This window comes from Elephantulus edwardii, unplaced genomic scaffold (genome assembly GCF_000299155.1).
Source record: "Elephantulus edwardii isolate Elephantulus edwardi_28Jun2011 unplaced genomic scaffold, EleEdw1.0 scaffold00056, whole genome shotgun sequence".
NCBI lineage: Eukaryota > Metazoa > Chordata > Mammalia > Macroscelidea > Macroscelididae > Elephantulus > Elephantulus edwardii.
Window position 1 is genome coordinate 18,506,617 of NW_006399806.1, and position 27,669 is coordinate 18,534,285.

At 44.6% G+C, this 27,669-nt stretch overlaps 1 protein-coding gene across 1 annotated transcript in view; it reads right to left on the reverse strand.

The window, feature by feature from the left end:
- Positions 1-24,884, reverse strand: part of ENDOD1 (endonuclease domain containing 1) — a 46,021-nt gene extending 21,137 nt beyond the window's left edge. The window contains exon 1 of the mRNA XM_006887338.1: positions 24,538-24,884. Within this exon, the coding sequence (XP_006887400.1) occupies positions 24,538-24,837 (300 nt within the window). The 5' untranslated portion in view covers positions 24,838-24,884. The remainder of the gene's footprint in view (positions 1-24,537) is intronic.
- Positions 24,885-27,669: the final 2,785 nt, after the last annotated feature.

Genomic DNA, 27,669 nt, shown 5'->3' on the forward strand with positions numbered 1-27,669 from the left:
GCAGGGGGCAGGCGAAGGCCAGTGCTGCTGCTGAGGAGAAACTAAGCTTGTGTGGGCAAAGCTAGACCAGCCCACGACATGTGGGGAGAAGGCAGGGGAGAGGGACGGGGGAAGAAGGCCAGTGGGAGGGGAGTGGGATCAGCAGCTCACAGGTAAAGGTCCCAGGTGTAACTCTGCTGATGACTGACTGGGCAGCTGGTATGGGAAGCCTGGCTCCTCTGAGGAGCCTGAGCCATGAGTGGTGACAGAGGTAACATTGAATTTGCAATCACTTGTTATGCATCAGAGAGCTAGACAATGACCAGGGAGGATAGAAGGAGAATTGATGCTTTTGAGCTTTGGTGTTGGAGAAGAGTATTGAGAGTATCATGGACTGATAAGAAAACATTCATCCTGGAGAGGGTTAAACCGGGCTGCTCCTTCTGGGGCTTCATCTGACATACTTTGATCATGTTGTAAGGAGAGACCGGTCCTTGGAGAAGGACATCATGCTTGGGAGGGTGGAGGGCAGGCACAGGAGGGGAAGGCCCTCTGGGAGGTGGATTGATTCAGTGACTGGGGCTATCGGGATGAGCGTGTCGGAGACAATGAGACTGGCACAGGACAGAACAGAGTTTAGAGCTGCTGTACATAGGGTCTCTATGACTTGCAAGCAACTCGACAGCACATAACAACAACAATCCATCTGTTCACACCACTACAGAGAAGCGTCAGAGCCAAGGTCTAATTACCTCCGTACTCGAGTGGCCTAGTGAGTCAGGAGCGGCACCACCAACCCAAGGAAGGGTGGTTCAAATTCACTAGCTGCTCCACGGCAGAAAGACAGACTATCTCTTCCTATGTAGTTTATAGCCTCTGAGAGAGAACCTGCTGGAGAGTCAGCTACAAATGGGTTCTGGCTCAATAGCCATGCACAAACACCACCCCCCACACACACACACACCCCAGCACTAAGGAAGGCCCCACTTATCAGAGCTATCCCATCTACCTCTTATAAGACCATCTGATGCATGAGGCATTCATTCCAGGTTGTAAATGAAAAACAGGGGCTCAAGAGAGAACCAATGTCCTCGAGTTTTGCTTGAGGATCTGGAAAAGTGGCCATACAGAAGAAAGAAAGAAAAAGTTGCTGTTGTGTTGACTCCAAACCACGAGCCAGCGCACTGTGCTCTATAAGCTTGCCAATGGTTGAATGATTTTTAAATTTCTTTTTGAAGGGAGACTTCAATCCACAATCAAGAAGCATCATCAGAATGGTTATTAAACTTGGCAAAGATTGGCCATGGGAAGGGTGGGGTTTCCTTCCCTGGGAGAATTTTAAAATATGTACATGCCAGGGTTGAGTCAGACAAGCTCCTGTGATCAGAGATGGCTTGGTGAGTACCTTTATGGGGACAAAGAGGCTAATTCCTTTGGGGTTTGTTCTATTTTTCAACGAGAGTTAAGTAACAGAATGAGTTCAGCGGTGAGCGTTCATCTTGTCTCTGCTGTGTAATGTAGATACCATAGACACAGAAAGGACACTGTTAACCTGCTGTCACCAGGGTCCCTTCTTGGGGAAATCATGAGTGTAAATGACAACAGCAAGATCAGATAATCTAATTGGAACTGGATGGGGCTTAAAGGTCCTGGGGACAGGCACATCCATTAGAATGAACTGGGTCAAGGGCCTGGGAGTCTCTGAGGAGGCCCCACGTACCACAGAAAATACCAGCACAGGAAAGAGTAGCCTTGCAGCCAAGAAAAGGGAGGGAGGTGGGGGCATGGGCAGGACTAATGACCTTGGAGAAGGAGGAGTCACAAAGAGGCTTTTCAGTTCACAGGCAAGGGCTCAACAAAGCTCAGACCCACCCACTGAGGGAAAAAGTGCTCCCTGCCTGGCATTTAGAATATTCATGATCCTCTTGGGAACAGAAACTGGTTTTAGAAAACCAGAGCCTTTCAGGCCTGCCCAGTAGCAGTGAGGTTGGCTTCCTATGCAGCCTGCCTTCCTCCCAATGAATCACTTTTTCCGCCAGCTCCTAGGCCGTTCACACACCTTCCCACCAAAGGGCGGATGCTGTGAGCTCTTCAGGGTCAGCCCCACTCATGGTGACCCCAGGCAACACTGGACCCCACCAGCGTGCTCCACAGGGTTTGCCCCATTTCACTTTCACAAGTCTTCCAGGCCTTCCTTACGCCTTAGTCTGAAAACTGCATCATAACAACCAGTAAGCCACTGGCTGGCTTCCCAAAGGTGCCAGTGCATGAGGTGAAAGTTTAGGGATCAAAGCTAGTATGCAGCCTGGGAGGGCAGAATTCTAGCAGTGGCCCTCCACTGTACCCACATAGACTGGGCACCCCTGGAAGTATCCATGCAGATATGCTGGGTAGACAGTGAAGACGGGAAAATAAAAGGCAAAGGAATGTTCTCCTATGTCAAAGGAGCTCTACCAGCTGGAAGTGCTCTCCCAACCCAAAGGCACAAGGTTTGAAACCACCAGCTGCTCTGTGCGAAAAAGATGGACGATATTCTCTCTTTTTCTTTTCTTGTTGTGTACCATCGAATTGGATCCGACTGGCACAGGAGATTGCCCCTCCTTCTCCAACACAGCATCTGGTGGAATCGAACCACACACCTTCGGGATTGCAGTGTAGCTTCTTGCCACTAGACCACCAGAGCTTCCTGACAATATTATCTTTTTTTATTATTACTATTACTATTATTTGTGTGTATACCATCAAATTAGATCTGACTGGTACAGGAGGAGATTGTCCCGCCTACAGCAAAGCATCTGGTGGATTTGAACCGTGCATCTCTGGGACTGCAGTGCAGCTTCTTGCCACTAGGCAACCAGAGCTTTGTGACAATATTCTCTTATGCAACTAACAGTCTCTGAAATCCTGCTGGAGGGTCATCTATGAATTGGTTCTGACTCAGTGGTGTACAAAAACTACAAACTCCTAAGTCAGAAGATGGTGAAACAGAATTAATAACAAGAAGGCATCACACTTTCATTTCAGACTTCCTTTTCTTGAAAAAAATTTTAAAATATTAAAATAGATTTTTCATAAAACACGATAACTCTAAATTCCAAATTGGCAATAAACTCAGGTAAGAAAACCCAGAGAAGCCCCAGAAGCAAAGCACCCCTCTTGGGTGTCACCTCCTCTTCACTTCTCACACAGAGCCTCAGGTCTCAAGCTCCTGTGGGGAGCTGATTCCCTTAAGACCTTCCTAGAACCAAAGTACCTTCTCAGGTTACATCACCCCTGGTCTCCGGTTTCCTTCCTCATTACTCACGGAAGTCTTTTTCCACTCCCCACTCTGCTTTCTTTTCCAAAGAAATTATGTCCAGCATTTGACTACAGGATACAGAATTCCAAAAAGTCTGCCACAATGAGAAGTCACCATTTCTTTTTTTCCCTACCTTCTGAGTCTGGACAGATCAGAAGTTCTCAAGCCACAAGTCAGTCTCACCGCGATGCTTGAAAAAAGACCACCATACTTCCTTCACCCCAACCAATTAAGACCGAATTTCTTGGGGTGGAGTTAGGTATTAGTAGGTTTGGGGTTGTTGTTTTTTAATTTTTTTATTTGTGTGTGTGTGTGTGTGTATACCGTCAAATCAGATCTGACTGGAACAGGAGGAGATTGTCCCTCCTTCTCCAGCAGAGCATCTGGTGGATTCGAACTGTGCACCTCTGGGATTGCAGTGCAGCTTTTTGCCACTAGGCCACCAGAGCTCACCAAAAGGTATTTGTTTTTCAAGTTCCCTGCATTATTCTAATAGGATTCTAATTGGGAAGTCACAAACTGAATCTTTTTCAATATTCATTTATGAGGCTTTGGTGGAATTAAGGTCTCACTTTGATAGACACTACAGTGAGCTCTGGTGGCCTAGTAGCAAGAAGCTGCACTGTAATCCTGAAGGCATGTGGTTCAAAGCCACCAGCTGCTCCAGGGAAGAAAGATATGCAATCTTCTCCTGCCTAATTAACCGTGATTCCCATGTGAATGGGTTGATTTCAACTCATTACACCAAACACCACTATCACCTCCACCACAGAGCGTAAAGTGCTGGACAGCCAACAGAAAGATGTAAGGTGTGGATACACCAGTGGCTCTACAGGAGAAAGACGGCAATCTCCCCCTATAAGGAGAAACCTTGGAAATCTGATAGAGGGTCACTTTCAGAATGACCTTGTTGTTGCGATTATTCAGTGTCATGAGCCCACTTCAATTCATAGCAACCCAGTTTACCACAGAACCAAGCGTTGCCTGACCCAGTGCTGTGCTCACAATCTCTGCTGTGCTGACCTCCACTGTTGCCAGCACCAGGTCAACTCATCCCAACGGTGGACTTCCTCCTCTTCCTGACTCTCCACTTCCTACACATAAATTGTCTTTTTCCAAGGATGAGCCCCTCCTGACAACATGCCCAAAGTGTGCGAGAAGGAGCATTCAGGCTCTGCGTCTTCCAAGATAAATTTGCTTGTTCTTTTGGGGATCCAGAGTATAGTCAACATTGTTTGCCAACACCACTTTCAAAGGCATAGATCCAAGTGCTTCGTACTAGAGAGCTCTGATGGAGCTTGAGGCTGCCAGTTCAAACCCACCCATCTGCTTTCATAAAGCTTCACAACCTTGGAAACCCTATGGGCCAGTTCTGCACTGCCCTGTGCAGGGGTGCTATGAGTCAAAACCAACACAGCAACAGGGGGTGGGGTTCTTTGGTTTTAGGGTAGGTCTGGAAACATTTCTTTTTAACCATCAACTCGGGTGAGGCTGAGGCTGTAAAGAAACAGTGGTATTATCTTTGGACATGCAGCAGGTAGGCTCAATCTATGCCGAAGGCATTACTTCTCTGAGAGGCGTCATCCACAAAATGAAGGCTTATGACCATAAACCTGCATCCTGTATTCACTGGATCAGCTAATATATCTGTGATCATATAACATATGCATGAGAGTATACTTCCTGTCTTAATCATACATGGAATTATGTAGAAACCTACTTTTGGCTTTTTTATACACTTGAACACATCATCACTCTCTTTTTAAAATTTTCAATCACTTCTAATAGTTTCTTGGTAAAATGATAACCTGAGTATTTAGGGACTCCTCCACCAAAATGCCTCTGATTTCTTTATAAACCTTCCCTTAGGGTCAATAAAAATTCCTGACCTCCAAATATATTATGTGCATAACCTTCTGTACAACCTTTGTGCCAGAGACGATCCCTACAAATCTTCTCCACTACCTGAGTCCTACCAAGGGGCTAAGGTTGGGTTCAAACCTCTCAGCTGCTGTGCAGGGCAGTCTGTCTCCTTTTACTTTCCAAATGCATTTTTCATTTTTCTCTGCTTAGAACACTGACTTCAAAGGACCAAGTGAGCACACCCCTCCCACCCCTATCCTCCACCTCTAGCCTCTAACTGGGCATCCAATAAGCAGGCAAGAAGAGGCAAGGGCTGGAGTATTGACTCCCTTGCTCTCTTCTTTCCTGATATCCATGGTTGAGCTTGGCTAGAGCACAGCTCCCCCCAGGCTTCCAGCCCTCACACCACCAGGACTGAGGGGGTAGAAATAACAGTTTCCTGCCACTGCTGGTTCCTAGATGTATCATTATCCTTGTGGATTCCCTCAAGTCTCTGTAAAGAGTTTCTTTATAAAATTCTGTTGGTTCAACTCTCTTGAGAGTCATATCTCTTTTATGCCAGGACTCTGATACATTCCTACGAGGTTGCTCTCAAGATCCCCATTCTCCCACTACTACATCATACCCACCTCAGGGTCTGTGTAATATGAATTAATACAGGTTTGGAGCATAGAATAAGCTCTGTTGAACACTGAGGGTCCATTCTTCTCCTTCCCAGAAAACTACCAGGTGAATCAGACATTTCTACTAATGTGCCTACTATACTCAACTTTTGCTTCCAGCTTAACCAGGTATTTCTGATGCTACCTTCACAGGATCGCTATGAGTCGCCTGTGACTCGACAGCACTTAACAACAACAACAACCAATGAAAGAGGGAGCTCTGGTGGCTTAGAAGTAAGAAATTGTGTTGCCAAAGCAACACTTCGTTCGAATTACCAGCTGCTCTGTGGAAGAAACATGGGCAGTCTCGTCCTATGCAATTAATGATTTCTGAAAACTCACTGAAGGGGCACCAATGGGTTGGCTCAGACTTCAAGGTAGCAACAACAAACAAAATCTACAAAAGGGGCACATCCAAAAACTTCTCCAATAGAGTAAAAAGGGAAGCCACAGACTGGGAAAAAGTATTCGGTAATGACATATCAGATAAGGGACTTATATCCAGAATTTATAAAACCTTGAGCACCACAACAAGATAAAGGTAAATAATCCAATAGAAAAATGGGTACAGGATATGAACAGACACTTCACCAAACAAGACATTCAGATGGCTAACAAGCACATGAAGAAATGTTCAAAATTCCTAGCTCTAAGAGAAATGCAAATTAAAGCAACTATGAGATATCATCTCACCCCAGTCAGAATAGCAAAATTTAACAGAACAGCAAGCAACAAATGCTGGCAAGGTTGTGGAGAAACTGGAAACCTTATTCACTGTTGGTGGGAGTGTAAAATGGTGCAACCACTGTGGAAGGTGGTATGGCACTTTCTCAAAAAGTTGCAAATAGAGATACCATTTGACCCAGCAATTCCACTACTGGGAACATACCCCAAAGAGACCATAACTGACATCCAGGCAGATATATGCACACCCATGTTTATTGCAGCTTTGTTCACAATAGCAAAGAGTTGAAAACAATCTAAGTGCCCATCAACAAACGAGTGGATGGAGAAGCTGTGGTATATTCACACAATGGAATACTGTGCTGCATTGAAAAACAAGGAACTCATGCAATATTATTCCAAATGGGTGACCCTGGAGGACATTATGCTGAGTGAAGTATCTCAGTCACAAAAGGACAAATACTGCATAATGCCACAGTTGTAAAACAGAGCTGACATCGGGGTTGAGGAGAGACTGAGAAAGATGGGTTCAATAATGTATACTGCATTGAAACAGATGAGGGAGAAAACTGCTTAAACAGGATATGTGATTAGGTATTTTTGTCATGACAGGAGTTCAGAGTGAAGGCTGCATAGTGGAGTGGACCTGGGGGAGGGTTTGTAAAACAATGAAAGAATTTTTCTTTTACTTCTCCAAGAGGGTAGTATACTAGGGGGGAGGGTTGGGAGGGGAGAAAAGTGCAACAATGAATGATTGGAAATCCAAAGTCTCGGTAAATTTTCATTGAAATTAATAATAAATTTTTTTCAAAAACTACAAAGGACATCATTTCTTACCACATAACCACCTCCTACCAATCACTGTGCATGTTACAACCAACTGTACCAAGCAATCTGGTCAGCAACGGCTCTCTTGGGCTTTTAAGCCAAAGAGACTAATCACAGTTGGTGCATGGCAGCTACCAAATGCACTTGAGTCCTGGTGGCCAGGTGGGCTGCATATGAACTGGTTCAAAGAAGAAGCGCAGAGCACTAAAGACTGTGTGAAATCATTTGGTTTCTAGAACTTTCTCACCTCTAGTTCCTGTGAGGATACTATCCCAGTTCCACTGCCTGTGGAATCTATGAGTGATCTCCAACAACAGCTCTGCCTTTTATGAAAATGAATTTGAGTGAATTTATGAGTCTCACAGCAAAGGGCCTCAAGAGTCTTACTCTTCTGAGAACATAGTCAGCCCCCTGAGGGAATAGGGACAGGGATCTTATAGCCAATGTAACCTCCTACCTAGAACCAGGATTAAAACTTCAGGGACAAATGAAGAGTTAAGATTGTCTTGGTCCCAGAATTCTAGGAGCAAATTTGGGGGACACCCGAAGAGGCAGAGAGAAGGAACTTGCATGGGATTCTTTAACAAAGAACACTATCATCAGACAAGAGCAACATGGGGAGGAATACAGTTGAATTAAGAGAGAGAGAACACTGAGATCAGTCACTTAAGAGGTGGTAATGAAGCAGAAATACATCTAAGGGAAGAGGGCATTTCAGCAATAACAGTGGGTCAGACCTTAGCCTGACTGTCACCCAATACACTTAACACATGTGTTGAGTGTATGGTGCTCACTGAACGAGCGTAACTCCTCTGTGGGATCTGGACTATTTGCTGCCCCATGCCCAAATGAGGGCCTGAGCTCCCAAAGATGCAGTTTTATTTCCAAGGTTACATAGGAGTAAATAGTGGGTTTTCTTACAACAAAACTTACTTCCACAGCCACTCTTATTATGACCAGTCCTTGTCTCGTAGGTGTTAGTAGTTTACTGGGACAGAGAGGTAAGCAAACCTGTTTCTTGCTTCTTATCTGCGTCCCAACAAGTAACCAGACACCTGAGGTCAGGGACTACGTCTTGGACTCATTTCTTAGTTTGGTCTTGAGTTCTCAATAAACAAAGTTTGATACTGATGAAAGAGGCAACATTGGTAAAAGTATTCAATTAACAGCTGAATGACTGGCCACTCATCCTTGGCAAAGCTAAGAATTTCAGGTTTCTGCCCTGGAGTGAATGGATGAACTAACTAACTAATGGACAGCCTGGCAAGTAAATGAACAGAGTGAGCTTGTTACTGTCACTGTAATTCCACCGTTATCACCTAACCCCCAAATCTATGACAAATAAAAGCTAAACTCACTATTTTCACTCACAGTAAGGTCACAGTCGACAATGCAGCCTGCCTTGGAAGATTGTCACAGAAGTAGATTACCACACCTTTCTCCCACAGAGCGCTTGATGTTGTTGGTCTTTCAGTCAGCAGTCAAAAGCTTTAACCAACATGTCACCAGAACGCATTCATTCTATGCTAGAGAAAGCAAAGTTATGAGACGCTCTTGTCTCTGATTGCCCATGACCACCATTTATTTATTTACTTATTGTATAAATGAGAAGTTCAGATAAGAGAACAAACACACTAATATGCACACCATGTTCTTCCTTGTCCCTCAGCTTTCACATACTAGTTAACCTGTGTCCTGGGCTGTGGTCGCGACGGAGGAGCAGAAGGGCACCCAGCACTAACAGAAGCAAAAGCAACAGCATCAAATAGCTTGGTCAATGGAACTGCAGTCTAAGAGACAGACTTATCAACTCAAGTATGAAGGCATCTCCACTTGAAAACTGGAAAAGGCTCATCCCCTTCAACACATAGAATTACAACTATAGAAAGCTTTATCACTTTAATAGGTAAAATTTACCCTTCATTTTAAACACGACTATAGCAGGGGATAGGGCACTTTGGTGGCCTAATGGTAAAAAATCTGTAATTCCAAAGGACTGTGGTTCAAATCCACCAGCTGCTCCACATGAGAAGGACTGACAGTCTCCTCCCATGTGATTTATTACCTCTGAAAACTTGCTGGAGGGTCAGCTATGGGTTAGTTCCAACCCAATGGCATCTAACACAACAAAAGCCACCTTCCTTTGGTGTGGCTTGTGAAGAGAGAGATGAGCAATTTTTTTCCCAGGCAATTTACAGCCTCGGAAACCTAGTAGACAGTTAGCTCTGAGAGAGTTACAACATGGCAGCAGTGGGTTCTAGAATGGGAGCTGACCTCTCTTTTCCACAGCATAAGAACTTACCATAAGGAAATAGTTTCTTGGCATCCCACCTAACCTCCTGTTGAGCTGTTTAAGCTTACAATCTCTGACATTAAGCACAAAGACACAAATACCATCTGCTGCACAATGCTGTGTGATGAACATTATTTGAAATTAGTAAATATGTTCTCAGGCAAAATAATTTTGGCTTTTTTTTTCTCCTGGGTTTTATGATTGGAACTCTTCTTTCAATTCCTCTAAAATAGAGGCTATATTGCAGCAGAACTCCATAACAAATATCAGACTAGAGCTCAGGGGCTCCGCTGCTCTGTCGTGTCCTGGCTTTATGGCTCTGGGAGGTCAGTGAGTCCCTGGTCTCTTCTGTAAGAGGACCATGACATGCCTTCTTTGCTCAAGAACACAGAGGGGTATGATGATAGGATTATATTAAGTCATTCATGGAATTAGCCACTAGGTCGTCTAGAAAGAAAAATGTCAGTACATTTTTCAGGTCTTCTATTTAGAAATTAAAATATTCAATGAAATATTATCTATACACATATTTGAAAAAAGAACACATCCCTGGCGTACACCCTTCCCAATTTTGAACCATGCAGTGTTACTCTGCGCTGTTCTGATGACTGCCTCTTGGTCCAAGTATAGGTTTCGCATTAGCACAATTAAATGTTCTGGGATTCCCATTCTTCTCAGAGTCAGCCACAGTTTGTTATGATCCACACAGTCAAATGCCTTTGCATAATCAATGAAACACAGATAGACATTCTTCTGGTATGCCCTGCTTTCAGCTAAGATCCTTCTAACATTAGCTACAATATCCCTAGTACCACGACCCCTTCTAAACTCAGCCTGGACTTCTGGCAATTCTCTGCTGAAGTGCTGTTCCAGTCACTTTTGGATAATCTCCAGTAGAATCCTGCTTGCATGTGAAATCAATATTGTTCTGTAGTTTCCACACTCAGTTGGGTCGCCCTTCTTTGGTATGGAAACAAATATAGATCTCTTCCAGTCAGTTGGCCAAGTGGTTGTTTTCCAGATTTCTTGGCACAACTTGGTGAGCACATCCAGGGCAGCATCTGTTAGCTGAAATACGTCAACCGGTATACCATCTATTCCGGGGGCCTTATATTTTGCTATTTCCTTCAAAGCAGCTTGAACTTCTTCCTTCATCACCATAGGCTCTTGCTCATATGTTGTTTCATGAACTTCTTTTGTGCCTGCCAATTCCTTTCGATATAGTGACTCAGTATATTCTTTCCATCTTCTTTTAATACTTCCTGGATCATTTAATAATCTGCCTAAAGCATCCTTGATTATACCTTTTCAAACTGTATGCAGAGCAGATTTTCCAAGAGGCTGGGCTCTATGAGGAGAAGTGTGGCATCAGGATTGGTGAAAGATCTATTAACAATCTGTATTATGAGGATGACACAACCCTGCCTCCTGAAACTGAGAAGGACCTCATGCACTTGCTGCAGAGGGTCAAGGACTGCAGCCTTCAGTATGGACTGAGGCTCAATGTCAGGAAGACAAAAATTCTCACCACTGGACCAATTGGTAGCATCAGGATGGATGGCGAAGAGATTGAGATTGTTGCTCGGCTCCACAGTCAACACTCTTGGCACCAGCAGCCAGGAAATCAAAAAACGTATTGCAATGGGAAAGTCTGCTGTTCGGGACCTCTCTAAAGTACTCAAGAGCAATGGTGTCTCTCTGGAGACTAAGGTGTGCCTGAACAGGCCATGGTCTTTGCAATCACTTGTTATGCATCAGAGAGTTGGACAATGACTAGGGAGGATAGAAGGAGATTTGATGCCTTTGAGCTGTGGTGCTGGAGAAGAGTACATGTACCCTGGACTGCCAAGAAAACAAACAGATTCATCCTGGAGAGGGTTAAACCAGGCTACTCCTTGGAGGCAAGGATTCTGGGGCTTCCTCTGACATACTTTGGACATGTTGTAAGGAGGGACAGGTCCTTGGAGAGAGACATCATGCTTGGGAGGGTAGAGGGACAGCACAGCAGGGGAAGACCCTCTCTCTATGAGGTGGATTGATTCAGTGACTGGGATAATCGGGATGGGTGTGTCAGAGGCAGTGCGATTGGCACATGATAGAGCAGGGTTTAGGGCTGTTGTACATAGGGTCGTTATGAGTCGCAAACGACTCGACGGCACATAACAACAACAACAACATACACATATTTATGTGCAAAATTCCCTATCAAAAGACTCCCTTCATTCTCTCACTCTACAAGGGTCTAGTTTATCTGAAGGGCTTATTAGCTGTGGTTTTACAGAAGACAAGAGTATGCCAAACCCAGGTGACTAGAGTAAAGGGGTACAGAAGCATACAATGTGTCTCTGTGTAATACATATTGTTGAAATATTATCTACACACACATAGATGTTAAGCATAAACTCTTAAGACTGGTTATTTGTGAGAAATAGGATCTTTCTTATGTTCTTCAAAAATACCTCCAAAAGTGTACATACTACTTTCACAAGCATAAAAACTACATAGTAACAACTAACACCATAATGATAAAAAGAGGAACTGAATCTTGTCTAGTAGTTCTAAGTCTACCCCACACCATAATAAGTTTACACAGTTTTAAAACTTCCCAGCTCCTACTCAATGCACAGAGAGCTCTGGTGTGGAGCTGACAGCAAGCGGCTCAGCTAACCCAAAGGCCATATACCTCATGTGGCTGGAAGCCACCAGCTGCTCCTCAGGAGGAAGGTGGTTAGTCTCCTCCCATCACAATTTACAGCCTGAACCACCTGATGCAGGACTGCAATGGGTCAGAACCAATTTGATAGCAGTGGGTCTGAGTTTTTCAATTAATATTTTCTAACACTCAGCATTCAGCATTTACTACTTGTTATGCAAGGCCCAGGGCTGGCAAACACAAGCCTGCAGGCCACACTGCTTCTTTCATAAAGAGTTCCAGCTACACTCTCTCATTTACATACTGTTTGTGGTTGTTTTCACAATAAAATGGCAGTGCTAAATGGTGGTGACAGAGACTGTACAAGCCACTAAGCCTAAAATGATTACTCTTTGGCCTTTTACAGAACAAATTTCCTTACTCTCTGTTGAAAGTGATGATTCAATCGTGAAGAAGAGCAGTCCCGGGTGAGCCACAGCCTCAAAAGGGTTAGAGCTGGGTGATAGAGTCTAATTAGGTGACACACAAATAAATGACAACTGTAACATGTTAGCAAAGAGAGGTGTCCTTGGTGGGAGTTGCACTGCCAACCACAAGGTGGGAATTTATACCCATCAGCAGCTGCTCCATGGGAGAAAAACAGGCAATCTCCTCCCGTGCTATTACAGCCCCTGAAAACTCACGAAAGGGGCAGCTGTAAGTCAGTTCTGGTTTGAGAGAGAGGATCTTGGGCAGGTGGCCAAACGAGAGAAACCCTGGAAAGCAATAGGTAAAAAGCCCTATGATGGGAGAGAGCATAATAATAATTAAAAAATCAACAAAACTGAAATGAGCTGAAATGCCAAAAGCCAAAGGCATGACAAACTGTGACAAGAGATAAGCCTGGAAGAGTTATAGGAGACAGACCAGGCAGGGCTCTGGAGACCATGATAAGGAGTTCTGCCTTATCTAAAGGGAAAAGGGGGGACTCCAAAGGGTTTCTAAGGAGCCCTGGTGGGACACAAGTACTCAGTTGTTAACAAAAAGGTTGGTAGTTCAAACCCACAGGCCATTCCATGGGAGAGAAGAATCACTTTGCTAGGGAGCTCTGGTGGCCCAGAGGCAAGACACTGGACTGCAATCCCAGAGGTACGTGGTTCAAATCCACCAGATGCTCTGCTGGAGAAGGAGGGAAAAATCTCCTCCTGTACCAGTCAGATCTGATTTGATGGTACACATAAAAATAATACAATAAAAATTGAAAAAGAAAAAAGAAGCACTTTGCTTCCACAAAGAAGCTTAAACAGCAGCAGCAGTTAGAATCCACTTGACAGCAATGGGTTTGGCTTTTTGCTTTGGTTTAAAGAGTTTCTGGTGAGACTATTAGATTCCTGATAAGATTAATATTTGGAGAGGACTTCTCTGGTGGCAGAGTGGAGAAGGACAGAGGAGAGCCCGGAAGGAAGGGTTAACTGTTTAAACAGAAGCTTCTGAGCTTGAATAAAAGATGAAGGGAGCAGGACCTCAGGGTGCATGTGGTAAAGGTTATGGACAGACTGAATCCTTCCAATATCTATGGACATAATCCTGCTTTAGGGGAAGACAGCCTGTTTGTTGTGGTAATGAGACTGTATCAGGTAGGATGGGGTGGGGTTTCTTTGTTGTTCTTATTTTTAGCAAAACAAGTGACAAAGGTTTATGAAGGCAATAAGACAGAGGCATAGCTAGTAAAAGGTGAGCCATGTAAAAGAGTAAAGTGAAAAAGAAAGAAAAGGGAAGACAGGCAAGGGTAGGGAGGCCCCTGTAAACACAGAGGTGAAACCAGAGCTTACAGGAAACTGTCAGTAGAAAAGGAGAGTAAGAGTTGTAGGATGGTTTTTTTAAAAAAATTTTAATTGTTATTTTGTTATTTGTTATTTGTTATTTGTTATTTGTTATTTGTAATTTGTAATTTGTTATTTTAACAAAAATTTAAGGAAAAGTTGGATTTTCATTTATTCACTGTTGGACATTTTCCTCCCTAACTCCACCCCCGCCCCCCCACAGTTCACTCTTGTCAAGAAAATATTCATTCATTATTGCATAACTTCCTCCCTCCCCCATTTCACTTTGCTATGCAGTTCTTATTCTGGACTACTGACATACAAATAATGCCTAATCACATATTTCTTTTAAACAGTTCTTTCCTTCATCTGCTCCAATGCAGTGTTCATTATTTATCCCTTTTTCTTAGTTTTTCCCTAACCCCCACACCAGTCCTGTTTTATAACAGTGGTGTTGTGCAGTATTTGTCCTTTTGTGACTAAAATATTTCACTCAGCATAATGTCCTCCAGGGTCACCCATGTTGTGTAATATTTTATTAGTTCCTGTTTTTCAGTGCTAAGTGGTACTCCATTGTGTTACTATACCATAGCTTTTCTATCTTTTGTTGCTGGGCATTTGGGTTGCTTCCATCTCTTTGCTATTGTGAATAACACAGCAATAAACATGAGTGTGCATATATCTATCTGTTTGGGTGGCAGCTCTGGTTTCTTCAGGGTATACTGCTATTAGCAGAACTGCAGTTTTTTAAACCCAACTCTTCCAAAAGCAGAGATTCTATCTTTACCTAAAGAGACAGAGATGGAATAAAAATACCATGTGATGAAGACGGAAGCAAAACAATCTATAGGCGCAGGGTCTGCTGGTAGTTACTGAAGGCTGGAATAATCAAACCAGGCCCTTCCTCCCCCTAGAGGTACCTCTTTTAAGTACCTCTAGAACTGTGAGAAAATAAATTTTTGTTCTGTAAAGTCACCCACTTGTGGTATTCCTGTTACAGCAACACGAGGTAATTAAAACAGTAAGGATTGCCAGAGAGAAGCATCCAGGGAGGCGCAGAAAGTAAGTCCATCTATCAACACAAAGGGAGACTCACCTGTGAAGGAGGCATCTGATGTTAGGACTCGAGACACAAGAGAAATATCAAGAATGAGGAAAGAACTTTCATGGTTCACAAACTCGCCAATCCTTTCCCCATGCTACTGGAGTAGCTGCCCAACCTTTTAAAAGCATAAGCAATGGTCAAACCCTCACATGACCCTCAATCATGAATCTTTATCAAAAGAATAAAAGATCCAACGCAGATTAGCTTTCCCCCTCGGTTTTAACTAATAGAGCAGGTGTCCCTGGCAGGAAACACCATTCTCTCCAAAACATACAGGAAAGGTGCATCTATAAAGCAGGTTAAACCCATATTACTGGGGATAGAAGGGCAAAGGGAAGGGCTTGAGCTTAGTAAAGAGTCATAAAGAAAAAAGGAGCGTCTGCGCCTTCAGGAGGCAGAGTGTCTGACTCACAGTAATTCTTTGCATTCAAGAGCTGGATTTGTTCTGTTTCTGGATTAGTAAACTTCAGAATGTGCTGTGTTCAGCTACTTGACTTCCTTGGGGACCAGGCTGGGTGCACAGACAGAGCTGACTGGGACCGCAAGAAGGATGGGCAAGTGGATTCTGGGTTCTCAGTCGTTCCTGGAGGTGGACGTTGAAGGGTGTGGTTTGCCTGCACCTTCCCTGGGCTCTTGAGCTCATGCGTCACACCCACTCTACCAGCCCTGCACCTCTGGCAGGGGCAGCTCTATTCTATAGATGTGATGGAGAATAATCTTGTTGCACAATGATAAGAGGAAATGCTCATGAAGGATTAAAACCTGAAAAGATGGCAAGAGAGGGCAGTGATTCCCTCCCCGCTGTACAGCATTTAATGCGCATGTAACTCACTGTTGCTCCAAGTACATTGGTGAATGCTCAGTCTGAGCATCTTACATTCACAGGCATGTGGCTGTGGTGCTGAGAAGCTGACCTACTCTAAATATATTTTCAAAGCACAAAAAGACAGGAGATAAGGTGATGCACTGCAATGGGAAAATCTGCAAATTATTGGGACAAACTATAGGGACCTCTCCAAACTATTGAGGAGTAATTATGTCAGTTTGAGGACTAACGTGTATCTGATTCAGGCCATAGTCTTTCTGATTACTTGCTATGCATCGAGAGCTGGACAATGAATAAGGATGATAGAAAAAGAATTGACACTTTTGAGCTGTGGTACTGGAGAAGAGCACTGAACATCCCATGGACAGCCAAGAGAACAAGCAGATAGATATGCCTTGGAGAGGATGCAGCTGGAGTGCTCTTTGGAGGCAAGAATGATGAGGCTTTGCCTCACATACTTTGGGCATGTTGCTAGGAGGAACTATTCCTTGGAGAAAGACATGATGGTGGAAAGGGTCAGTGAAGAGGAGGAAGATCCTCAACGAGGTAGACTGACATGGTGACTGCTCCAATGGGCTCTTATGTGTCAGAAGTGTGAGGATGGCACAGGACAGAACAGGGTTCAGCTCTTCTTTTCATAGGGTCACTATGAGTTGTACTTAACTTGACGCACCTAACAATAACAACAACTCTATATCCTGGTAAAAAAACATGGGAACTTTCAAAGGTGGAACTTCATTCAACAGAGGTCATTCAAGGCAATCTCTTTCATCCATTCAAGGTAATATTCTAGAATATTAATAGGTTTGGTAATGGAGGCAGCTTCATGTGAATCCTGGAATCAGAAAGCTGGGGCCAAGTCCTGCTACACCTACAAGCTACATGAACATGTTGTTGTTATTAGGTTCTATCTAGGCAAGTGTGACTCACAGTGATCCTATGCACAACAGATCTAAACTGGGTCCTATCCTGTGCCACCTTCACTCTAGCTGACACAGTAGAGGCCACTGAGGGAATCATTGTCAGTCCACCCGGTGGAGGGTCTTCCTCTCTTTTGCTGATCTTCTGTCTTTCCAAGAATGATGTCCCTTTCTAAAAAGTAGCCTCTCCTAGCAAAATGCCTGAAATATGTGAGACAGAGCCTCAAAATCCTAGCCTACAAAAAGCAGCTTTTTTCACCCTAAGAGAGACTTACTTTTTTTCTCGGCAAACCATGGTATGTTCAATACTCTTCTCCAGCACCACAACTCGAAGGCATTGATTGTTTTTCTGTCATCCTTAGTCACTGTCTAGCTCTCTGACACATAGCAAGTAACTGCAAAGACCATGGGCACATCTAGTGGATTTGAATCATAGACCACATGGCTAGCAGCAGGGTGCTTTCACCACTGTGCCACCAAAGCTCCTTACAAATAGTCCCAAAACAAATTCCCTGTCATCAGTGAGTTTTGACTCCTAGTGATCCTACAGGTCAGAAAAAGAAAAAAAAATACTCATGGGATTTCCTAGACTGTAATCATTAGCAGGTCTTTAGGGTTTTTACTTAACTGAAGAGTTGGTGGGTTCAAACCACCAACTTCTCAGTTGGCAGTCAAACATGTTAGCCATTATGCCACCAGGCTCCTTCTGACTCAGCAGATGCACAGTAAATCCTGATTGGCTTAACTGGCAGAGAGTGCAGTGTTTTCAAAAAACTCAGTGTGCTCGTCAATGAAGGTCAATCCACATTACAGACTGATCATCCCAAATGAAAATACAAGTCAACTGAAAAATGTAGTCGTGCAACCATCGTTTATTCAGCAAAAGAAAATGTACCCATAATTTCAGTTTTTATTGAAAATATAACATGCCCTCATCCTGATCTCTTGAATGGGCCATACCTCCCTTGGGCACTGAGTCAATGAAAATATGATTGGAATATTAACTATGCTTCTACTTGGTCCAATCCAGGAGCTGGTTCTTTTGGTGTGTTTTTTTTTAATTTCTCCTTCTTTTTGCTGGCCAAACATACAGAGCAGCAGACAATTAATCATTGCTGAGAGAGTTCCATAGCACGAAAAGGGTAAGTAACCACTCAGGGGACATGATATGCATCTCAATAGAGGGGGAAAATGGCTTTGGGGTTAACATCTTAACATGTGGCATCTGTTAACCCCATCTTTTGGGGTCTGGCATCTTTTGGGAGTTAAGAATTCTAGGAGTATGATCCGGTCACCAGAAGTATCATTACCAGCAAGAGGATTTGCTTTCTCATAATTTCATTCATAGAGTTGATATTTCAAGAGGAAGTGGAAACTGAAGCCCTGGGAATAAAATATTTATTCCCCAAGGACAGCTCCATCCAACATGGTGAGCTCACAGCTGAGCAAATGGCATCCTGAAGCTTGGGCTTTCAGAATAATGTAGTAGAAGGCAAGCTGTAAGCCATCCAAGAGGCCATTTTCAACAATAATATAAGAAATGTGGAATCTAGAGAGAAAACATTGGCATTTGTCATTGAAAGCAGCACAGCAGAATATAAAAAGAAGTTTAAAAGCTTTGGAGTTGGCTGGTCATGTATAAGTGCCAAATCAGGCTGTGTGGCCTTGGGTAAGTGACTTAACCACTCTGAGCATCAGTTTCCTAAGCTGTAAAATAGGGACCACAATATCAACCTTGAAGGGTTATTACACGGATAAAATAAGTTCACTTGTCTAACTCTTCACATGCAGTAAGGGCTGAACAAATAAAACAATTTAAAAGTTCTTTCCCTGGTTTGTCAAAATTTAGACATGAATTAGAAAAACCAGTGTAGAGTGATGTTGCCAACAGACAGGACAATATGTTGCTGAAATGGTCTACCACTATAAGCTAAGAAACTTAACTTTCTCCTGAGAATAACCTGTAAATCAAATGTAAACACTGAACTCAATGATGAAGAAAACACCTACAAGGAGACAGATGCAATGAAGGACAAAAGTACATCCTGTTCATCCTGTTTGCTCCATGGTAAGGAAGAAGCTGTGGGCGATTGTTTCTGGAACCATCCCGCCAAGTCAGGTGCTTCCCAGGCTCAGCACAGCAGACTGGCGTGCCCTCACTCACTGGATTTGTTTTGTGCAACACGTCTTTTGGTTGCTCAGGGCAGACAGTGGAGGTTTACTCTGGCATCTGTTCTTGCTTTATTTTAAGTCACCTATCCCTTTCTCTCCCTTCATTGATTCACTTGATTCAATCTTCCACTCATGCTATCTCTCACCATATATTTTCCGAGCATCCCATATGTGACGGTGGGACATATACCAACCAAGCAGATGTCAAGATGAGTGTTAAGGTCCAAGGCCTGACGTCCACAGTTTACATTTTAGGAGAGATTTGTAGAATTGTAGGCTTCATCTATGTAATCTGATACTCTGTGTGTATGTATATATTTAGTTTTGTCTAGGTCTTATTAAAATAAAACATTAATGAAGTATACATGTTAATGCTTATCAAGAGCTTGCCATGTTTCAAGAACTATGCTATATTTCCCTATATTACAAGCATTCTATGATGTACATTCCGTTATCACTTTTAATTAACAGACTAAAATATAAAACTGGAAGATGTTAAAGACACAGAGCTTATAAATGGCAAAGCAGAAATCTGAACTTAAGTCTCATAGGAAAGAGGTAAGAATCTGAGTTGTCCTATTTAGCAAATCCTATACACAGTGATGTGGAGATTATCGTATAGATCTATACATCTAATCTTTGATACAATGATAATAAAAATGGACAATAAAACAAAGAGTGCTTTTTTTATAGTTTCAAGGTATGTAAGCAAGAAGTCACTGATGAAATGAACAACCAAAGACATAAATAAGATTATAACTTGTGATAACTGTTCATCTGTCAAATCCTAAGGCTGGAAATATGTCCTCTGGACTGTTAGGAAAATACTTTCGCACTCAAGCAAAGTATCTCATCTCCTTCACTCTGGAGCCAAGAACACTGAGAAACATATACATGGACAAATATGTACTCCCACTTGTTTGACAAGTCTTGAGAAGTAGAAATGGTGCAGAAAGAATTAGGCAATGGTTGTTCATTGGTAAAGTTCTCATCTCCCATATGTAAAACCTGGGTTCAAATCCCAATCAATGTATCTTAAGATCAAGAAATAACCCATCTGTCAGCGGAGACCTGCATGCTGCTAACTAGACGTCAGCAGACCTTACAGACTAAGAAGAAAGGCCTGGTGATCTACTTACAAAAACCAGCTCATGAAAAGTATATGGCTACAATGCTCTGACTGCAGCCAACTATGGAGGAAAAGAAGTGGGCACTGGCTGACTCAACAGCAACTAACAACAACAAAATTACAACTCATATATATATATATAAAAAGATTAAAGTTCTGAGATCATTAATACAGTAGGCTATACTGTGAAGTCAAAGAATCTCCATGAGGTATTGAAAAAACATTAGACTAGAAATAATCATGAGCTCAAATCCATGTTGGGCATATCGACTAGCCTATCTGGACTACATCTCTCAATGAAGAGACTAACATCTACCTCACAGTATTTTTGTAAGATTAAATAACTGTTAATTGTTACTACTGTCTCTAAGATGAGTTCCTTCCAGTGTCCATATGTATAAAATGATAAGGTTTTACATGTTGGCATCCATCATGAATTATAATTTATATTGGAAGGACAGGACTGATACACTCCCACCAAAAATTCTTCCATTAAGTGAGAAGAAGTTGAGAAATAAATAGGTTCTGGCTCCCTACACTCAATCAGAATCCAGTTCTCAGAATTTCAGTGTCTTGACTGAAAACTCCACACTGCTTCCACCATACTAGTTAAGGACACATTTTCTCATCTCATTCTTCCCTTCACCGTCCTCTCAACTATAAAGAGGTCTGCATTCTACATTAAACCCACCAGTCTTCTGGTTTTCTCTAACTCCTTTTAGATTTCCAGTTCTGTGGCTCACAAAGATCTGTTTCATTTCCTCCAGCCTAGGTACACAAGAGATTCAGTATCCAACACTGGATCAGGGGTCAAAGTCATGTGGGACTGTTCCAAAGGCCACCAGCATGCCTGAAGGAGAAAGAAGAGTCATCTTCCAAGCACCTCAGAACTCAAGGAGGGTCAGCAGTGAGTTAGTTCCAATTACACAACAATGAGTTTGAGGATTTTGGGGGGGGTAGGAAGGAGCTAGGACTAACAGAGCAGACTTCACGGATGCTTCCAGTCTTCATTTGGAACATGTTTCTAACAGATGCTGCTGGCCAACAAAGGGCAAACATCTGAAAACAGGAAGCTCCCTCACCAAGCAAGCCCAGCCAGAATATGTCACCCACTGCTGCCTCCTAATGTGTATTTTAGTCACCACTTACTGAGTGTTTTCTATATGCTGGGCACTAGGAACACAAGTCCCACTGAGATGCACCCCTCAGTCTTCAAGGGCTCAAGTTAGGGAAAAAGATACCTAAGCAGGCAAGTGTAAAACGATACAGTAAGTATAGAAATAAAGTTGGACTTATTTCAGGTGGGGAATAGGTTTACTCCAGCAGTCACAAAGAAGAGAGTTGGAAGAAGGTAGTGAAGGGCAAGATGGGGTATCGGGAGCAAAGGGAATCAGAATGAACAAACAGATGTGACAATACAGTTTATGAGAGGAACTCCAGGAAGCTGGCTAAGAGTGGAACATAAAACGTAAGGGTGGGGAGAGGTGACAAACAGGGCTGGAGCTGGTTTGAACTTTGTCCTATCAGTATCAGGCAGCTTTACGCAAAGGAGTGACTAAATTTCTATGGTCATTGATTCAGCTCTTTTATTCCCTAAGGTGTATTTCAGGACAGTCACACAGTTGCTAAATAGAGCCTGGGGAGTTCCAGTCTAGACCTGTCTGACTCAATCCTGAAGGCATGCACCAAGCTTCCTTCAGTCTCTTGTCCCTCACCCATCCTTCTGTCCCCATCTGATGGGCCTCCTAGTAATGCTGACCTCATATAAAAAATGTGATGTGGTCACAAGGTGACTCAGCATCCCAGACTGCTCAGCCAGAAGTGCACGCTGAGCCTGGAGCCTCTTTCTACAGCCAGGGCCCTGGATCTGAGCAGGCCTCCAGTGAAGGCTGCAGGAGACAGGTTTGCTGCATCACTCTTGGATCCGGTCCACATCTGGCAGCTCCACCTACCGCTTCCTTCGCTCTGTTCTAGCACGCTCTGGTCCCTGGCTGGCTGGACCTGTCATTGGGGTGATTCTCATTTTGCAGGCAGAAGCATCCTTCAATGCCCTGCCTCTGTGATCATGCTGGCCGGGACTTCTAGTCTCCTGTACTTTTCAGAATCTGCCATTTGAATCTTTGAATCTTTTTTCCACCATCCTCACCTGTCCTCTTCTGTCCCCTTCTTCATTCCTCCACTGTATCTCACCTGCCTATGTGATGGGGTTCTGTCCACTTCCTCTCCCAAATCATGCTTCACAATTGGCTCTGCCTTGTTTAAGCCTTCCCTGATTACTCCTTCATACCTGGCCCCTCCATTCCACTAACTCTTCATTCTGAGCACTGAATTCTATTCACTTATATTAACTTCTATTCACTTACATTCCAATCACTCCCCACAGATTAATCCCCAAATCTGCCATGCATTTCTCACTCATGAGTTCCCTCTGTTTCAAATATTCTTCTCCTGTTTGTCCTCCAACTGCACTGGGCCTCATCCTTCCAGGCACAGCACAAATACCTTAACCTTAATGCTTCCCCCACTTACCTCAAAGACTGAGTAAATCCAACCGGACTTTGTTTATGTGCATTAAATTATTGGGGGGTTGGGAGGTTGTTTTTGTGGTTTTTTTATGACCTACAACTGGTCCTTTTATGTACCTGACATTCTTTGACAACTTAGACAGTAATAATAACTAATAATAATAATAACAGTAATAATAACTCAAGATGAACTTCATTCCATGATGGATTTCAAGCTAACCTGTCCAAATTTACACCAAGCACACAGAGGAATAGGGATCTGAACTCACTAGGATTTGAACCCAGGCAGTCTCACACTAATCAGATGCTATGCCACCTGCAGATCCTTAAATTTAAGTTACACTCAATTCTTCTAGCACAGTTGTTGGAGGTACCATCGAGTGGGGCACGGCTCAACCGATCTGAACCCTGGCCTATCATGAGCCATTCTCATTATCGTGTCTATAATTGTGCTCTGTATTTAACTTATTTAGCATGCATTCCCATGCCTCTCGTGTGTATGTTCTGTCTCTCCTAGGAGCCCACGAGATCCCCAAGGAAAAAGAAGCAGTTCATTTATTTACTTCACAACCCATCATCACAGAGAAGCAGCAGCTAGGGAGCACACAGGGAGCCCTAAGGAGGCAGTTAGGGACTAATTTTAGCTTCAAAATACATCTTCAATTTCTATAATATACAAAGGCATGATCTCATACCTGAGCTCATCGCCTCTAACATCAACAAGTGGAGGGCAGGAGGGACAATGGATGTGGAGAAGGGACAGGGACGGAAACTGAAGGGCTGCTGCCTGAGACCTGCCTGAGCCCTCAGAGCCCACGGAAACCCCTTAGTCTCCAGTATATTCAAGTCGCCCCTGCTGAGACTGGCCTTCAAGAGTGGGCGGCGCTAAGAGTGTGGGCTCCTCCTCCCCTCATCCAGAGCAGCCTTGAGAGCTGGAGAACCCACAAAAGCCGAGCTGGCTAGGCTAGGTGTGTTCAAGAGAGGAGGCTGAGCAAGCAGAGGTGGGGAAAAGATAGTATCAGGTTCCGCTGGGTTCCTGTGGCCCCAACTGAGTGTTCGGTTTGGTCACTGTCACCAGAACATCAGAAAAGGGACGTGATTTTTTAGTGGTTTGTTAATATAGATATGAAGGGTCAGGAAAAAATGGTTTTGTTTTTCTCATCCGGCAATGTTTCCTTACTATTCGTAACGATCTCATTACATAAAAAAAAAAAAAAAAGCACACCACAAACCATTTACTTTATTGCCCTAGCTCAAAATGTACAAAGTCGAATTGACTATCGGTCTTGCGTAAAATCTGACACCATTTTTTTCACGCTAGGATGTACTCTGCAAAAGCCAAGTCTATGTCCCCTCAGCCAACTCCATATGACCAGCTCCCAGCCCATCCTAGACATCCTCTGGGGTAAAGTGGGGATGAAATGCCCACCCCCATCCCGCAAAAGTTGTGGCCATGATGTGCACCACGCCTGTGTGCGCACAACCTCTCCTTTCTGCGGATCTGAACCATCTCCAGGATTTCTGTGTAACGCCCCTCACTACCCAGGAAATGAAGGAGACTGCGGATGACAGCACTGAAAAATACAGGGAGGACCATTAAGACAAGGGCAGTCAATCCGATAGGGAGCGAGGAAGACGTTACCTCTGGAAGCACAGTGGGTGGAACGCGAGCTCCAGACCTGGGGCACCCAATCAGCCTTCCCTGGTCCTGCCCTGGGGAGGAAGACAAACGTTCCTGGGAGGAAAGTCAGGTAGCCGGGCCCCGCAGCTGGTCCGGTTCCGGGACCACCTCACTTACCTGCGGCTCCACCAGCCAGCGCTGCTCCGCGCCGCCGGCCCCAGGATGCTGCCCGCGGAACGCCGAGTACACGGGGATGCGGTCCCGGGTGCTGTAGAGAGTGGCGAAGCGCTCTGAGCCCCCGGAGCGCTGACAGATCTTCACGTGGGAATCGGCTGCCAAGCCCGCCGGAGGGGTCTCCGCATAGAAGAACTTGTTACATTCGCCAAAGCCGGCCTCCTCCTCGCGCACAATCCGGCCTCCCAGCAGACCGGCCAGAGCGGCCAGACTGGCCAGCGCGAGCCAGCGCTCGGTGCCCATGTTGGCCTCTCCGCCGCGGGGCCAGACGGCCGGGCGCGGGCTCTGCGGGCTGGGAAGCGCGCGAGTGCTTGGCGGCGGGCGGCACGGCAGCGCGCAGTAGTTGGACGGGGAAGGAGGAGCCCCGAGTGGGCGGGGAGCGCGCGAGTGCACGGAGCCGGCTGGGTGGGGAGCGCGCGGGTGCACGGAGAGGAGCTGGGCGGAGGAGGAGCCGAGTGGACCGGGAGCGCGAGTGCGCAGAGCCAGGCTGGGCGGGGAGCGCGCGGGTGTGTTGAGTGGGGCAGGGCGGGGAAGAGCGCGCGTGGGCAGATCTCGGCTGGGCGGGGATCGCGTGTGTGCAGGGGGCTGAGAGGGTTGCAAGAGTTCAAAGAGTCGAGCTCAGCAGAGAAGTGGAAAGCAGGCACACTGAACGGAGAGAGGAAGTTGGAGCCTGGCAGGCGGGGATCGCATGGGTGCGTGGAGCAGGGCGTGTTGAGCCGGGTTAGGCCAGGATCACACGAGTGCGCTGAGCCGGGCCCGCTGAGCGAGGCTGGGCTGGGAAGTGGAAGCCTGGGCGTGGCGAGCCCTTGGTGGGAGGAGGGCCCCAGCGGCAGGGAAGGGCCTGCGTCCTGGGGCCACGCCTCTACCCCCTGAAGATGGTTGCATTCTGGGATGACGTTCAGAGCTAAACTCGGGCCTTGAGGCTCAGGTCACCTGCCGCTGCGGCTCCTCTTCTCTGCAGTCCACGCGGACAAGCGCCTCCATCAAATACAAGTTTGGGGCAGAGGGTTCGAAGGGCTGGGGAGGCATGAGAGCCCAAAAGCCTCCTGGAGTAGAGCGACCCCAAACCCCTCATGCATAAGATGCTCACAGTCTCTGGCTTTTCCAGCATTTGTGCCCAGATGCCCTTGGAAACCGGAAGAAGATTCTTCTCTATCCCCCCTTACCATGCACTTGATACTTTTGTGGCAAGTCAGAAGCCTTAGGACCAAGTACAGAAATCTTGCTATAGGAAGTTCCTGTGCTGGACAAGACAGCTTACTTGATGTAGGGGCCAGCCACCATGAATCTCACATCCTAAAAGCTTGTCATAAACCAGATAAGGACACCTGTTATCAAATGAATAATTTAAAACTGAACGTGATTCTGACCAGCCAAGAAAGCCAGCAAAAACATGCCTGAAAAATGTCACCTGAGCTAAGAGACCCGGAGAATGTGTAGACAGTAAGTAATGAGGCAGAGAAGTAAAGTGCTGTTGGGTACCGTGGAGTCGACCAGGAAGGTCTTCCTCTCTTTGCTGACCTTCGTGATGCTGTGTGTGCAAAATGAACTCCCAGGAAAAGAGAGCATGGTATATTAGAGCAATCTAGTATTTATATTTTTATTACACTTAAAAAATAATTGCTGCTGTTAATGGGGAAAAAAAAGTGTTTGACTCCTAACGGCTAATAAACTGCACTTTGGAAAGCAATATTATAGATCGTGATGAAGAATTTTAGCATTTAATGGTAGTAACATGAATGGGTTGAGTAATTAAAAATAAATGGGGGTGGGGAAGCTTTTGCAACACTCCAGGTGAGAGATGTCGATGACAGGGACTCACTCACACATCACCATGCGGCCAGAGCCAACACATAGCTGAAGGGAGACCATAAGTCACAAGGGAAGAGGCTGGCCATCTTTCTTCCACAAATCACTCGTGGAATCTAACAACCAGAATGGCACTGACTTTTTGTGAGGAATGCAATGCCAATGCAGACTGCACCACCTGAGCTCCCTGGTAGCTGGGACTGTTGTTGTTATGTGCTGTTGAGTCAAGTACATAGTGACCATATAAACAACAGATCTGAACCCCCCCCTATACTGTGCCATCCTCATCTCTGACACTCTAGAGCCCAATGTCATTGGGCGTCTCCTTCTCACTGATCGTCCATTTTTCCAAGGATGATGTCCCTCTCCAAGAAATAGCTTTTCCTGGCAACAAAGCGTTGTTGTCCTTTGCCTCCTAGGACCACTCTGGGTATATGTTCTCCAAGATACATCTGTTATTTTGACAGTCTGTGGAGTATTCAGTATTCTTCTCCAACACCACAGCTTTGCCCAATGCTGTATTATAGAGATAGAGCCTATACTTTAGCTTATACTTAGACCAGGTATGTTTACTCAACATCTTATTACTGAATTTCATTGTCCCAGTGTGTTGCATGGAGTATTGAAAGCTGGTCCACTTAAATGACTTCCTCGAGATGGCTTAACAAGTGATTCCTAAGCTACATTAGAACCATGCTGGCTTCTTTCCTCATAGTAAAAGGAGATCAGAAGCTATCTAATAGGTAACTAATTTTCACAAGGAACTTTGGAGCCAAAGACCAAATTCCTCATACATGTCAATGCCTGCAAATGTTGACTAGGTTTGGTTCCTGAAATTGTTAGTCTGCCTCATTTATAAATAAGAAGACACTTTTCATGTGATGCTACAAAAGGGCCTGGAGCCCTCTCTGCTTTGGGGTTGACAGTTCTGTGATTTGACCCAGTATTTGGGCCACGTTGTCTCACTAGTGTAGGTCTTAATCATGGGGTTGATGACTTTCCTGGGATGCTCTGTGTGGGTGTACCCCAAGGTCATTCATGGTGTCAGTTATAAAGAATTATACAAGCACAATTATTAACTAGGAATTAATCTCTCCCCTGTGCTCTTTGTATAAATAACTATTACGGTACTTATGTTGGGATTTTAATAATCTCCATGTCTGTCTGCTCGAGTAAGTCATGAACTCTCTGGGGCCGAGGGTGGAATCTCTCTTATTTCTGGATCTCCAGTGACTGCCTTCAAGTCTGACATAGTATGGTGTGTGA